Source organism: Olea europaea, chromosome 22 (assembly GCF_002742605.1).
Source record: "Olea europaea var. sylvestris chromosome 22, O_europaea_v1, whole genome shotgun sequence".
Classification (NCBI taxonomy): Eukaryota; Viridiplantae; Streptophyta; class Magnoliopsida; order Lamiales; family Oleaceae; genus Olea; species Olea europaea.
In genome coordinates, this window is record NC_036258.1 from 4,313,741 (window position 1) to 4,328,918 (window position 15,178).

The 15,178-nt window shown below is 38.4% G+C and overlaps 1 protein-coding gene across 4 annotated transcripts; it reads right to left on the reverse strand.

Annotated features, from left to right (window-relative positions):
* Nucleotides 1-648: 648 nt before the first annotated feature.
* Nucleotides 649-13,310, reverse strand: LOC111371442 (methionine aminopeptidase 2B). 4 transcript variants are annotated; one of them, XM_022993432.1, is made up of 12 exons: nucleotides 13,004-13,310; nucleotides 12,659-12,814; nucleotides 10,436-10,472; nucleotides 10,239-10,346; nucleotides 3,660-3,759; nucleotides 3,392-3,537; nucleotides 3,123-3,214; nucleotides 2,905-2,999; nucleotides 2,679-2,775; nucleotides 1,906-2,049; nucleotides 1,578-1,795; nucleotides 649-983 (listed from the first exon to the last, which is right to left on the reverse strand). In XM_022993432.1, exons 2-12 carry the CDS (start codon nucleotides 12,801-12,803, stop codon nucleotides 873-875), a joined length of 1,293 nt encoding a protein of 430 aa, XP_022849200.1. In that variant the 5' UTR covers nucleotides 12,804-12,814; nucleotides 13,004-13,310; the 3' UTR covers nucleotides 649-872. The 4 variants fall into 4 exon arrangements, with proteins under 4 accessions (XP_022849200.1, XP_022849199.1, XP_022849202.1 ...); XM_022993431.1 differs by having other exon boundaries at nucleotides 12,945-13,007; XM_022993434.1 differs by lacking the exons at nucleotides 10,239-10,346; nucleotides 10,436-10,472; nucleotides 12,659-12,814; nucleotides 13,004-13,310 and adding an exon at nucleotides 8,756-9,516.
* Nucleotides 13,311-15,178: the final 1,868 nt, after the last annotated feature.

The following is a 15,178-nucleotide window of genomic DNA, read 5'->3' on the forward strand; positions in this document are numbered from 1 at the left end:
AGCGCTTAAGCGTCGTCTTTCTGCCCCAATTCCGTGTTTTTGGCCTCTTCGTCCACTTTAATACTCTTTTCACATCGCTTTTCATAATCTTCAAAACAACACTAACAAACACATCAAAAACGTTCTATACTCACAAGATCTAACAAAAATCAAGCTAAAATTGCGCAAAAATCATGAGTGTAACAAACTCATCATGTACAGTAGTAGATAGTCAGGAATCAAGATATGTTTTATGAATCATGAAATTGAGAAAGTTTGTTGTGTTTGAATTTATAAATGAAAATTGAAGTCATCGTTTGGACTTTTTGTGAAATAAATAAAATCTTTTAAACAATTTTTGCCTATTAGTTCGAAATCGCGTGAGCGTCACGTGGTCATTATTCAAACAAACATTCTCCATTAGTTTGGAACGATTGTCACACTTAAAAAGTTACAGACACGAATGCAATAAATGATAGGTCAGAGACATATATACCTCACTTTTAGAAGGTTAAAGATACTCAGCGAATTTTAATTTTATCTTAATGCCAAGTTTATATTACTTTGCCATATATGGTGTATTTCAATCAACTAAACGGTCACGCGAAATTTAATTAATAGAAGATTTTGCCAACTTGTAGTTACAAGCAGTTTCCCAACTTTGTCCTGTAAATTACCCGTCCGTGCATTAATATTATTTTCAGAAAAACCATTATAAAGGACTTGAACGCCCTCCTTATGTTGCTACTACAAACCAGCTCGAGTACGAATAGAACGACTGACTGACAAAGGAAAACAGTGGACACAGCGTATAGAAGATTCGATTAAGATAACATAAAATTCTTCGATACAGTCATTTAGCATATATCAATCCAAGACCCTGAAACCTTCCGTTAATAATCATCACCTCTGGATACCACTTCTTTGCAAGTTGGTCGAAGGAGAATTGTATGCTCAAACTGCGATACATAGCTTCCCTTAATGTCACAGAGAGGAGGACACGGCTGCAACAAATTAAACAAAACGTTCTGTTAATTTTTATTCAATTTGGAGACCAGTATTGTAATAGTCGATACAACAAAAAAAGTTTCCACATTCTAACAGTCCATAGTATACCATTTACCAGCTTCAGCAAAATTCAAACGTGTAGCACAATATAATGGCCAATAAAAAACATAAGTTTCAAGAATTTTCATCAAGTGGTGTGGAGCACCACTTGAAAAGGAGGGTGGCACAACAATGCATTTTCAGTAAAAGAATAGTGCTTGGAGTGGATAAGGAGAGGATAATGATGTGGAGCATTGATAGAACGCTCCCTACAAGTTGAGAAAGCTCATGACAGCCGAATTTATGCAGAAATCAAGAACATAGGTTCAAGCATAGATAACAAATTTTGATTGTTCCCTGGTTTAGACTGGTTTCATTCTCTTAGCTATCTAATTAATATGAAGTACTTCTGATTGCTGACATTTAGAAGCAATCAAGCATCAAGCAACTATTAATGTACGTGTATGCATTGTGTGGTAAAAAAACTTAACAATCGTCCAGATGGACTTGGTTCCTCGCGAAGTCACAGACTAAAATGTGAGGACACATACCTCGACGATACCAGCATCACACAAGTTCTTTAGTGCCATCAGATATTTAGTTTCTCCAAGGCGGTCAAGATAACGTCTGCAGAAAGCCAATGTAGAGAAATTCTTATTAATTGTTGCCAATAGTTGTTTTGCTCTAGGTAACCGCAGTGGAACGTGACCAGCATCAAAATTCTTCATATAATGGCTGCATTCAAGATCTTCTCTGACATATCCCTTCCCTGCAAGCAACGAAAGGCAGGCAAAAAAGTTTGTACTTAGTTCATCCGGCCTACCATGTCTATCAGATTCAACCAAATATATCCCACCCTTCAAGGAAAGAAGAGGTTACCTGTGGATCCAAAAGTTTCGATTGCATAAAATTCTCCCTCTTCCATTTTTGTTTGCTCTCCTCCTTTCACAATGGGAACAGATTTCTCAGCATGGATTTGATATCGTCCAAGGCTATGGCCATTTAAATTTCTGATACTTTTAACTGCCAGAACAGACAATTAGTTGAGCTTGCTAGTTGATCATATGAAGGCCATAAAAAGTTAGAAACGTTTCTAAATCCTGTAACTGAATATTTGCTATGTTATCGGGACCATAAAAGATCGGGGAAGTATCACATGTTTTTGTTTTTCAGTCAGCAATTAAAATTTTTTCCTACATATGGTTATCAATTTGTTTCTTACAAGCTTTGAAAATATAATAACCAAGAAGACCTCCATTTTTGGCACAGTGAACATTTATTGATCTCCAAATATCTAAATATAGAACTTAATCCAGCTTTAATTTGTCTAATAATTTCAACAGATGAACACCATCTGCCACAAAAACGCTTATGAAAGATCGTCCTGAAATCCAAACGATATGACATTTTAGTAAGCAGAAAATTTCAATTTCGTAGTTGATAACAGAGACAAAGGAATAGTGTGCGCGCGCACACAAATATATCTTACATGCAATAAAATCAAGTTGAACAACTATGACATCATTCATCGATTACATCCCCCCTTTCCAAGAGAGGAAAAATGCATGCACCAGCATTGTGCGCAAAACATCAGGATAACAAACCAGAAATGCATCTCATACAAGCTACCTAATTTTAGCCAAGGGCTGTACCTTGGAACACCTTTCCGTTGATTTCAACCTCATATGACTCCATGACCTCTTGAATTGCAGACCCAACATCGCCTAGGCGAACATCAATCCCAGCTTCCTGTTTTTCGAAACAAAATTTCATCAATTGCTCCTACTTTTTCACTGGAAGTCTCAGTGAGGTAATTTCACACTTGGTCAAAATTTTGGTTCTTCTAAGTTGTACATTTGAATAAAGTTAGTGAACCACCTTGATTCCTGTATTGGTAGCTTCACGAGAGGCCTCAAGCAGTGGATTAAACATGGGATTGAATGCCACAGTAAATGCACAATCCACAATATGCCCTGCAAATGAAGTTTAGCAAATATTTGAGACAATCCAACAATAGAAACAAGAAAATAAAAATATGGTCTCATAAAAGGCTTCCAAAAACCTAGAGAATGTAACTAAATGAGTAGCGATATTACCATCAATATGAGTTCCAAAGTCCAGTTTCATCACATCGTCATACTGAAGGACGGTTTTATCCCCAGAATTCGGGGTCCAATGGGCAGCAACCCTGCAATAAAGAACAGGCAGGAAGCAGGCAGATGAGTAGAATTTCAAAGGGAGTAAAGAATGGAATAGAAAAGAATCTCAAAACATCAAAAATCAAAATAGTGTATATTGGTTTCAAATCTAGTTATCCAAAATTTCCAAAATGAAGTGAGCAGGTCATGCGGCAATTAAGAAATACCAGTTCAAGGAGCACCCTGTAGGAAATGCAATACCAGCTTGCAGGCCATTCTCTGATATCAATTTACGAACTGTATTTTCCAAGGTCTCACACAGGTCAGTCATCAATATTCCAGGCTTCAAAATTTGCTTGATGTACTTCCGTACCTGACAAAAACATACATAATTTAACAAACCACAACGCCATACCAGAATGAATTTCTCAAACAAGAGTACTATATGCCAATGTACACACGAGGATACTCGAGGATGTAATACTAAACGACAACCTGACGATGGACCTCTGCTGCTTGGCGAACAGAATTATAGATTGGTTTTTCCAGTCGCTCCAATTCCCTCTTTTCCTCAGATGTAGTCCTCCACAAGTTACTACGTTAAACCATATTTGATATAATAACCATTTAGATCCAGCAATACTAGAAAAGAAAGAGATCATACGGACCATAAACTAAGAAATCTTGTGAATTCAAAATAAAATATCAGATGTAATTGCACTCAAATGGTGTATGACACCATATCGAACTGAAAAGACCAGAAAGCCAACAAAGTATTAAGTTTCCAAAACATATATCATGACATATAAAGCCTTTCATGTATATTAACACCAATAAACAGCATAAACAAGAGACACCACATCTAAATTTATCAAACTGGGGTCTCCGACATCCCAGTCTTGTTGAAGCAACTATGAGAAAAGTGGAGACTGGTCACCTCATTCACAGTTCTTCCAACTTGACCAGTCTAAAAGACCTTCTCTCAATGACCGGAACTTTGAAAAGGAGTTGCTACCAGAGCAAAAGCCCCTCGTATTCATTGTCCAGATCCTGTTTCTCTTCATACAAAATACCCCAGATGAACACAGCTGTTTTATCTCCCCGAAATCCACAACCTCAATGCCTCCATCTAAAAAGAATATCAATACTATCTGAATTTGAAACAGGAAATAAAAGTCCCACTAGTTTATCTGCAATGCATGTCGTCTTTCATTCACTTTAGGCAACCTACCTAAGACTAGCACTCAAGTAAACACAACGTACTTCTTTCAGAAAACAGGAAATTCTGAGTCATTAGAAGAGGGGCAACTCTCGAAACTTGCCAATTTACTCTTTTCTTTCATACTGTTCATTTCATTCAGTATCAATTAAATTCTTCTTCAATTCCATTATTTTACTTATAATTCAGCTTTCTATTAACTCGAATTGCAATTGTGTGCTGCTAATTCATTGGGCTTGAGCCAATCTTACCATTTGGTATCAGAGCCGGTCGAATTTCTGGGAAACGGATGCCAGTCACGAGAATGGACGTCAGAATTGAAGCATTGGAGAAATCCGTACCTTCCTTGAGTGCGAGCATGGTCGAATTGAAAGGAGATGTGGAACATTTGAATAATCAAGTGGGACTGGAACTCGGGAAGATGAACCAGAGGCTCGAAGCGAGCCTCGCGCTGGGTAGAAGGGAGTTGAACGACGGGTTACGGCTAATAGAGAAGATGTTGAAGGGCTCGAAATTAAATTCCTCCAGCAGTCCAGGAGAAGAGAGTGGGAGGATGTCGACCACTTCTGTCGAGGAGCAGCCGGAAGTGGAAAACGTGAATTCCGAGAAGATGGCGGTTGCCTCTGTTGAAGGTAACTATCGAAAACTTGAATTGCCACTGTTCAATGGAGTCGATCCTGACTCCTGGATATTTAGAGCTGAGAGGTACTTCCGAATGAACAAGCTCGATGATGTTGAGCGAGCTGTGGCTGCGGGTGTATGTATGGAAGGAGCAGCGCTATCCTGGTTTCAATGGGAGGATGGACGGCGACCCATGCACAACTGGACTGAACTTAAACGGCGACTACTGGAGAGGTTTCGAGATACCCAGTATGGAACCTTACACCAAAGGTTCCTGGCTATCAAGCAAGCAGGAACGGTAGCTGAGTTCAGGGAGCGATTTGAAGTCATGGCAGCACCCCTGAAAAATGTTAGTAACGATGTACTGGAAGGAGTTTTCATTAATGGGTTGGACGAAGAAGTGCAGGCTGAAGTACTGATGGCGAATCCGGTGGGACTATCCCAGATTATGGACTTGGCCCAGCGGGTTGAAGATAGGAACAACCGAATCAACAAGGGAAGGGAGAAGGAGCGACCGCGATTTAGGAATGTGATGAATCCTAATACGGTTCGAGGGGAACAGAGAACTCTTCCCTGGAATGTGACGAGGGGAGTTAATTCACCTGATAAGGTGGGCACGAATCTGCCGAACACCACTTTTGGGTTTAAAAAGCTGACCCAGGCTGAAATCCAAGCTAAGAAGGAGAAGGGATTGTGCTTCCGATGTGACGGGAAGTACACCGTTGGACACCAGTGCCGTAACAAGGAATTACATGTGCTGTTGGTAGACGACGACATGGAAAATTATGAGTTGGAAGGAGAAATACCGGAAGGGACAGCTGACTGTAACGAACTGGAAGGTGTGGAGTTGTCNCTTCGCCTAAGACTATGAAGGTGAAGGGGACTGTGGAAGGGCAAGCTGTAGTGGTATTGATTGACTCTGGAGCTACACATAACCTCATGTCCTGGGAGCTGATTAGAAAGCTCAATCTTCCGATCACGGAGACCAACGGATATAAGGTGCAAGTAGGTACTGGCATGTCGGTGCAGGGGAAAGGAAAATGCAAGGGGGTGGTATTATACATGCAATCAGTGTTAGTTGTGGATGATTTCTTACCTATAGAGTTGGGCAGCTCTGATATAATTCTGGGAATGCAATGGCTTAGCACCTTGGGAACGGTTCAAGTTAACTGGAAGTCGTTGGAGATGAAAATATCCTTGGGCAGTACCACTGTAACTTTGAAAGGAGAAGAAGGGCTGAGCAAATCATTGGTTTCTTTAAAATCAATGATTAAAACATTGCAGAAAGAAGGGGAAGGTGTGGTGGTGGAATTATGTTCGGTGCAAGTAAATGGACCATCGGCTGAAATTGATATTCCCCAACCTGTACAGGAGATAATTGCACAGTACGGGGCAGTTTTTGTATTACCAACGGGGCTACCTCCTCTGCGAGGTCACGAGCATGCCATCACATTGAAGACAGGTAGCGAGCCCATTAGTGTGAGGCCATATAGATACCCCCATGCACAAAAAGCAGAAATTGAGAAGTTGGTTACGGAAATTATGGAAGCAGGTATTATTCAGACTAGTATTAGCCCTTTTTCTAGTCCTGTATTGCTAGTGAAGAAGAAGGATGGTGGGTGGAGATTTTGTGTGGATTATCGAGCCCTAAATCGAGCCACTATTCCGGATCGCTTCCCAATTCCAGTCATTGACGAGTTATTAGATGAATTACATGGGGCCACCATTTTTTCCAAACTGGATTTGAAATCGGGCTATCATCAGATACGTCTTAAAGCTGGGGATGAATACAAATCAGCCTTTCGGACTCACGAGGGGCACTATGAATTCTTAGTAATGCCGTTCGGGTTGACCAATGCCCCGGCAACATTCCAATCCTTGATAAATAAAGTGTTTAAGGGATTGTTACGGAAGTGCATGTTGGTCTTTTTTGATGATATCCTAGTTTACAGCAGTACATTGGAAGAGCACTGTGAGCATTTAAGGATGGTGTTTGATATCTTAAAGGAACAGAAACTATAAGCCAACCGGAAGAAATGTGAGTTCGGTCGTGCCACTCTAGAATATCTGGGACATTTAATCAGTTCGCAAGGAGTTGAGGCAGATCCGAAGAAAATTCAGGCTATGCAGTTGTGGCCGTTACCCAAGAACCTTAAAGAACTAAGGGGGTTCTTGGGATTGACGGGGTATTATCGGAGGTTCGTGGAGGGGTATGGGAAAATGGCTGAGCCACTTACAAAACAGTTGAAGAAGGACAGTTTTCAGTGGGATCAGGGTGCAGAATTAGCCTTTCAGAGGTTGAAGGAAGCTATGATGAAGGTCCCGATTTTGGCATTGCCAGATTTTTCCTTGCCATTTGTGGTGGAGACTGATGCTTCAGGGGTGGGAATAGGGGTAGTACTCTCGCAGCAGCAGAGACCTATTGCGTTTTTCAGCCAAGCCTTATCTGCCCGAGCTCAACTTAAATCCATTTATGAGAGAGAACTTATGGCTATAGTACGAGCAATTCAGAAATGGAGACATTACCTACTGGGGAGGCACTTTATTGTGCGCACTGATCAAAAAAGTCTGAAGTTTCTGTTAGAACAACGGCTGGTTTGTGTTGAGCATCAAAAGTGGGTCACTAAGTTGTTGGGGTATGATTTTGAGATCCAATATAGGCCTGGTCTTGAGAACAAGGCGGCCGATGCCTTGTCCAGAATTCCAGTGGCAGCTGAACTATCTGTAGTGACAGTATCAAAAGTGCTGGATTTGAGTGACTTGCAGAAACAAATAAAAGCAGATGAAAGGCTAGCGGGTATTCGGGATTCACTCCTCAAGGATCCCTTATCCATTGAAGATTGGTCAGTAACTGATGGGTGTCTCCTATACAAACGGCGGCTGGTACTACCCAGGGGTTCAGATTTGGTTCCCAGAATACTACAAGAATTCCACTGCAGTGCCTTGGGTGGTCATTCAGGAGTTTTAAAAACTTACAAACGGATTGCTGGGGAGTTATTTTGGCCAGGGATGAAGAAAGATATTCAAAAGTTTGTTGAAGCTTGTTCGGTTTGCCAACAAAACAAATACCTGACCTTATCTCCTGCTGGGTTATTACAACCGTTACCTGTACCGGAGGCAATTTGGGAGGACATATCAATGGATTTTATTGAAGGATTACCCAAGTCTCGGGGATTGGATACGGTCTTAGTGGTTGTGGATCGCCTGAGCAAGTATGCTCATTTTTTGACAATGAAACATCCTTTCACTGCCAAGACAGTTGCTGAACTATTTATTCACGGGGTGGTCAAACTTCACGGGTTTCCTCGCTCTATTGTGTCGGATAGGGACAAGGTATTCCTCAGCTTGTTTTGGACCGAGCTTTTCCGCCTCCAGGGCACTCATCTGAGGAGAAGCACGGCATATCACCCACAAACAGACGGGCAAATGGAGGTGGTGAATCGTTGTTTGGAGACTTATCTCAGGTGTTTTGCGAACAGCCATCCTCGCTCGTGGTCTGACTGGATTCCATGGGCTGAATTCTGGTATAACTCATCCTTCCACACTTCCACATTATGGGAGGGATCCTCCACCGGTCATACGTTATGGGACGCAGCACACACCGGTGGCAGACCTAGATCAACAGCTCCAGCTGCGAGATGAAATGATTAGTGCCTTGAAGTTACAATTGGAAAAGGCTCAAAACCGGATGAAAGAAGTAGCAGACACCAGAAGAAGGGAGGTTCAGTTTCAGGTGGGAGATCGAGTTTACCTTAAACTCCAGCCATACCGACAGAGGTCCTTGGCCAAGCATGCTAATGAGAAGCTATCATCGCGATTTTTTGGGCCCTATGTCATTGTTCAGAAAATAGGTGCAGTGGCTTATAAGCTCCAGCTTCCAGAAGGCACAAACATCCACCCAGTGTTCCATGTTTCTCAACTACGGAAGGCAGTGGGATCTACCACTTCCATCCAGCCACTCCCCACTCTTCTCAGCCCTGATTTAGAGTGGAAAGTGAAACCTGCTGGTGTGTTGGGCATCAGGCCAGCAAGTGATCTTGACAATACCGGGCCAGAGGTACTGATTCAGTGGGAGGATCTTCCCCCTTTTGAGGCATCATGGGAGCCATTTGAGTTGATCAATTCTCAGTTTCCTGAATTCCACCTTGGGGATAAGGTGCTTTCGATGGCGGGGGATATTGATAAACCTCCTATACAGTTCACTTACAAGAGGCGTCACAAGAATTTGGTGTAAAAGGAATATTAGTTGTTAGATTGGCTGAAAATAAATCACTTATGCTGATGTCACATTTACTTATAAATACCAGTAGTAGAGTCTAGAAGATCATTCAGAAAACAGGAAATTCTGAGTCATTAGGAGAGGGGCAACTCTCGAAACTTGCCAATTTACTCTTTTCTTTCATACTGTTCATTTCATTTAGTATCAATTAAATTCTTCTTCAATTCCATTATTTTACTTACAATTCAACTTTCTATTAACTCGAATTGCAATTGTGTGCTGCTAATTCATTGGGCTTGAGCAGATCTTACCTATTAGCCGTAACCCGTCGTTCAACTCCCTTCTACGCAGCGCGAGGCTCGCTTCGAGCCTCTGGTTCATCTTCCCGAGTTCCAGTCCCACTTGATTATTCAAATGTTCCACATCTCCTTTCAATTCGACCATGCTCGCACTCAAGGAAGGTACGAATTTCTCCAATGCTTCAATTATGACGTCCATTCTCGTGACTGGCATCCGTTTCCCAGAAATTCGACCGGCTCTGATACCAAATGGTAAGATCTGCTCAAGCCCAATGAATTAGCAGCACACAATTGCAATTCGAGTTAATAGAAAGCTGAATTGTAAGTAAAATAATGGAATTGAAGAAGAATTTAATTGATGCTGAATGAAATGAACAGTATGAAAGAAAAGAGTAAATTGGCAAGTTTCGAGAGTTGCCCCTCTCCTAATGACTCAGAATTTCCTGTTTTCTGAATGATCTTCTAGACTCTACTACTGGTATTTATAAGTAAATGTGACATCAGCATAACTGATTTATTTTCAGCCAATCTAACAACTAATATTCCCTTTACACCAAATTCTTGTGACGCCTCTTGTAAGTGAACCGTATAGAAGGTTTATCACCTACCTAAGACTAGCACTCAAGTAAACACAATGTACTTCTTTCAGAAACTAATGAATGTATCATATCCCCATTCAACCTGTCATGTGACAAGAAAAAGTTAAATGAACGGACTCATCTGCATATTTTTGAATTTCACCCTCTGGAAACTCGCCGGATGGGAAAAGTTCGATCACGGGTATAGATGGAGGATCAGTTTGCTGAGGTAGTTCTTTTTTCTTCCTGCAGATCAGAATAGACAGATGCAAGTTAACTTCAAAGTCTCAAATAAAGAGAAGGACAAGGTAAATATGTGAAAGAGTATGCCTCACTTGCTTTTACTTTTCTTCTTCTTCTTTTTTGCAGCTTCTGAATATTCCAGATGCATACAATAAATGAGTCAGAGAAAAAAATAGCAAAAAATGAAAAAAACTGATATCAAGCCCAAGAAAAAACATTTTAATAGTAAATTACTGAAATTCGTAATAATTCTAGAACATCTCAAAATATTAAGCCAAACTGAAAATAAACACCATCACGGTTGCAAACTCGAACAGCATATAACAATAATCACAAACTAAATGAAATCGCACAAAATTAATGTGAATGCAAACAACACCATCAAAAGCTACAGTTTTACAAGCAAATGCCAGAATCTGGATGGTCTCATCGTCAGACTATCTGCAACATGTTAAATGCCATCTTCTTCTTGGCATTTGTTAAACGAGATTCAACACAACAAAATGAGAATATTTATAATGCCAACTACACTACAAGCAAAAGGAAAATAAAGAAGCTTTAGAAAAAGGGAAATCAGAGGAAGGCTTCACCAACACAGAACCGACTGATATTGAGATTACAGCTTCAGCACAGTTAAGCCATTTTTCATAGCACTTCATCACAAGAGTCACTCTCAAATCAGGAACAACAACCCAGAATACAACAGTCAAAATCCACTATAGTCCATGAAGGGGAAAGTTAACATGGAAAAGTAGACAGTTTCCTTGTGTGCCTTCACTTTTACATTCACTATCATTTAGACTCTCTGAAAGAGACATATATAAGTTCCCCCCAAAAATCTTCTCTAAATCATAAACATAATAGAAACAACAAGTCATATAATTGCTGCTACAACCGCAAACACCATCCCACAAATAAAACATGAATCGACCAAGCAAGGCTTGAAAACTAGATCCCTTTGCATGGGGAAACTACTATTAACTACATATACGGGTCATAAAGAACAGAGAAGTAGTCGTGGTTTGAATATTTATCTAAAAAACTTCTATTGTAATGCTCAAATATTATGTGTACACGTCTAATGATATATCCACCTTGGAAACTCCTCTGAAGTGCATATTCTATGCAAACAAGAGAAAACTTCAATTATTTCAAGAAGTTATCACAAATCAATTTAATCCATGTGCAACCTTCATGGGAAACCGTCGCCCTTGCAACTTAGGGTGTGTGTGATTGTTTTTCCATGAAAAATGTCCTTTTCCACCCAAGTTCCCAGTTTTGGGGTGTGTGATTGAATTTTTTTGCCATGAAAAGTATTTTATAAAAGTTGGTCACAGTGATTATGTTTTCCTCAAAACCAAAGAAAACATTTTCTTCATGGATGCTAAGTTTTTATTTTCTAGACAGTTTACACTTTCCAAAAACTCAAATTATGGAAAAGTACAACATGTTTTTAAGCCAATCAAATATATTTAATTGACAATTTTTATGCAAATGAATTGCCTAGAACTTATTTTCTTTCCATGCAAGTTCCATACTTACAATCAAACACACCCTTAATAGATTTTTGATTTCCATAGCAAGAATACTAAAATTGTTGACTATAACCTCTTTCAAACGGGAGATTGCAGATCAATATCTCTAAGTATAATCTCAGAGGGATAATCCTGGTCCTTCAGAAAAGAAGTTCTTCTTCTTCTTCTTCTTTTTTTTTTTTTCCATATCTCGATCCTTCAACCGTCATACATTATTTAGCTAATTTAATTAATTTATACCAGGGCTAACATTATTGTAGGATAGCAATTTGCATAGCAAATACAATAAAAATGAACTTCCAGGTAGAGAAATTACATGCATTATGTTGGTACACTTTCATTGTTTAGGTGCCAGCGTATTTTCAAACCATGTGGCTCCTAAATGAAGCAAAACGCATCAATTAGAAATTTAGAATCTTCGATAAAGAATCAAGTTCAGTTAATACATTGAAATTTTGCATAATTTGGATTTGTAAATATTTGATCAGTAATCACTCTTATACAATAATATATATTTTTCTTAATTTGGCCCTCATTGTCCTTTCCAAGTCCCTGATTTTTACATTATATTTACCTCGTTTAGTATGCATAAGATCCTACAACAAATCAATTAACATACGAAACAAAATAAAAGCTCTTATTTTCCTTAACTAATATGTCAGATGCACATAAGTTTAACCGTGCATAAAAAGCCCAACGAGCGTGATCCCATTTTCCATCAAAATCCTCAACAAACTCAAAATGCAGTATTGAAAACTAAAGCATATATCAAAATATTACCTTGTGGCTCATACACAGTAAGGTCATCAATTATTTCCTCAACTTCTTCTTGCACGGCCTTCCCGTTCGGTTCGTTGTTGCCATTCGCATCCTCCGACTTTCCGTCCTCCAGGGGGATTTGCTCAGTCAATCCTTCTGTCGCCATTTCTACAACGACTGCATTAACCAAAATTGCTATTATTCATTTCCAAATGATTAAACTAATCTACCCCCAATAAGAATTCACGAAAAAAATTACAAAAAACATGAAAATAGGGCTGAATTAAATTTTCAAATTTTCAAAAACCTGCAAAGAATAGCACAAAATAGTGAAGAATAAATCTATTTCTAGGAAACATTCCTAACCTTATAAGGCAATTGTTCGATTCTATTGAAATGGAAATAGGTCTCTACACTGACAATTTCTGGGGCGGCTTTGACTGTTGCAAGGCGGGGGCCGGTGGGCCGGGGGAGATGAGTATTTATAATAATAAATAAAATAATGTAAAAACATATGGATACAAAAATGAGAAAACAGGAGTAAATTGTTTCGCTGATCACCCAACTTATGGGTCACGATTTACTCAATGAATTTCAACATCTTTCATGATACTCATTCAACTTTGTCTTTCTGTACTCTATTCATCACCATCAAAATCTGTTTCTTTATTCACTGACATAGCTAACGAAAATCTGATAAGAAAAGTTATTGTTAAAAAAATTACAACTCAATGAAAAAATTGTTTCTTCACTCATCCAACTTTCATTAAACTTCAAATACTTTTCAAATGGTCACTTATTTTTGAAATGTTGTACTCCATTCATCATTCGTCATATTTCGTTCACTTCGTTGCTAATTTATTGTATGAAAATCGCACGGATAAATTACAATTGTTATAAAATTACAAATTAACTAAACCATCAACTTATAAAAATCACCATATATATAATGTGACTTCCACGCCCCTCATAAACTTCTTTAAAATTCAATAATGCATCTCCAATTTCAGCCATAAAAAATCATAGTGATAAGTACATTTTGTACTCTTATTTAAGTCTTCAAATCATAGTATTTGTTGGATATTTTAATGAATTATGACTTAATTCTATGTATATTGTATTTGTTAGGTAAAGATCGATAAATTGGCAGAATTGTAATCAATGAATGTGAAATGGGTGAAATTGCAAGAAATCTAAAGTGTGCAAATATTCAACAGTTGATTCGAACATACAAAATGATGATTGAAGATCACATATGATCAATTGAATACAATTAAGATTTAGAAGTCAAATGAGATGAAATATATGCAAAGTATTTTCACAAATCAATTTTCAGCCGAACATGTTATGTTTCAAATTTTCAGCCTCAAATTGAAACTTATTTTTCACACAGTAAATATTCGAATTGAAAAAGTGATATTTCTAAAAGAATCATTGAGAATACTTTATTGGGTTTTAAAGAAATTAATGGGCTGTGGAAGTCATGTTTCACATAAAATAATTTTGGTGAGTTGATAATTTGGTTGAGTTGTAATTTTTTTAATATTTGTGACTTATCACATGGAATTTCCGTGCAAACATTGGCAATGAAGGGAGCAAAATATGGTGGATGATGAATGGAGTGCAACATCTTAAACATGAATCATCATTGGAAAGCATTTTCACGTTTAATGAATAAAATGTGACCAAGTATAAGTTCGATAAGAATAAAACAATGGTTTGATTGAGTTGTAATTTTTTTTAACGACAGTAACTTGCCATGTTAGATTTCCTTTAACCAAGTCAACAAATAAGGTAACAGAATTTTGGGACGATGGATGGGGTGCAAACGAACAAAGTTTAGTGAGAACCATGAAATACTTTGAATTTTAGTGAGTAAGACATGACCATGGTATAAATTGGATGATTATTAAGATAATTTAACTCGAGTAAACAATCTCAATTGATTTTCATTCGATTTGGTGCCTCCGTTTATGAGAGGTTGAAAAAAAATGTGCTTACTAATTTTTTGGACCCCAAATTGGATGGTTTGAAAATTACCCAAAATTAATGTAATGTAATTTTGATCGGTTCTCTCAATCCACCAAATTGTCGATTTTTGGTCATTTCTCATATTCACTTTTAATTTTATCCTTTATCAAATAATTATTTTCAATTAAAATATTTTGGTCAAAATTAAACTAATTTGTTGATCGTAATGAGCTTGACTGTAACCCTTAAAAAAAAAAAAAAGGAGCGGAAAGATATTTGATCTGGGTTGGCGAGTGACTGGGGGTTGCGTTTCTATAAGAATATAGTTTGTAAAAAAGGCTCGAAAGACCTACTTGACAAGTTTCCTATGAGTCAGTTTGTAGGTATCATTAAGTGAGTGCAATGAAGGAATTCTCCTAAGAAAAGCTGTATAGAGAATAAGGGTTAAAAGACAATTAAGAGCTATCTCAATGGTGTAGGTGTGATCAGTCGCTTAGCTTTAGCTGTCTAAAAGCTACTGCCAAAGTAAAGTCCTTTTGAAAATAAACCACTGATACGCCTTAGGTTAGT

Coding starts and splice junctions, on each gene's coding strand:
- LOC111371442 (XM_022993431.1), bottom strand. CDS start 12,996: ATGTTTCCTAGAAATAGATTTATTCTTCACTATTTTGTGCTATTCTTT. Junction 3,538..3,659: donor CAGCAGAGGTCCATCGTCAG/GTTGTCGTTTAG, acceptor TGTTTTTGTCAG/GTACGGAAGTACATCAAGCA. Junction 2,050..2,678: donor CAACGGAAAGGTGTTCCAAG/GTACAGCCCTTG, acceptor CTGTTCTGGCAG/TTAAAAGTATCAGAAATTTA.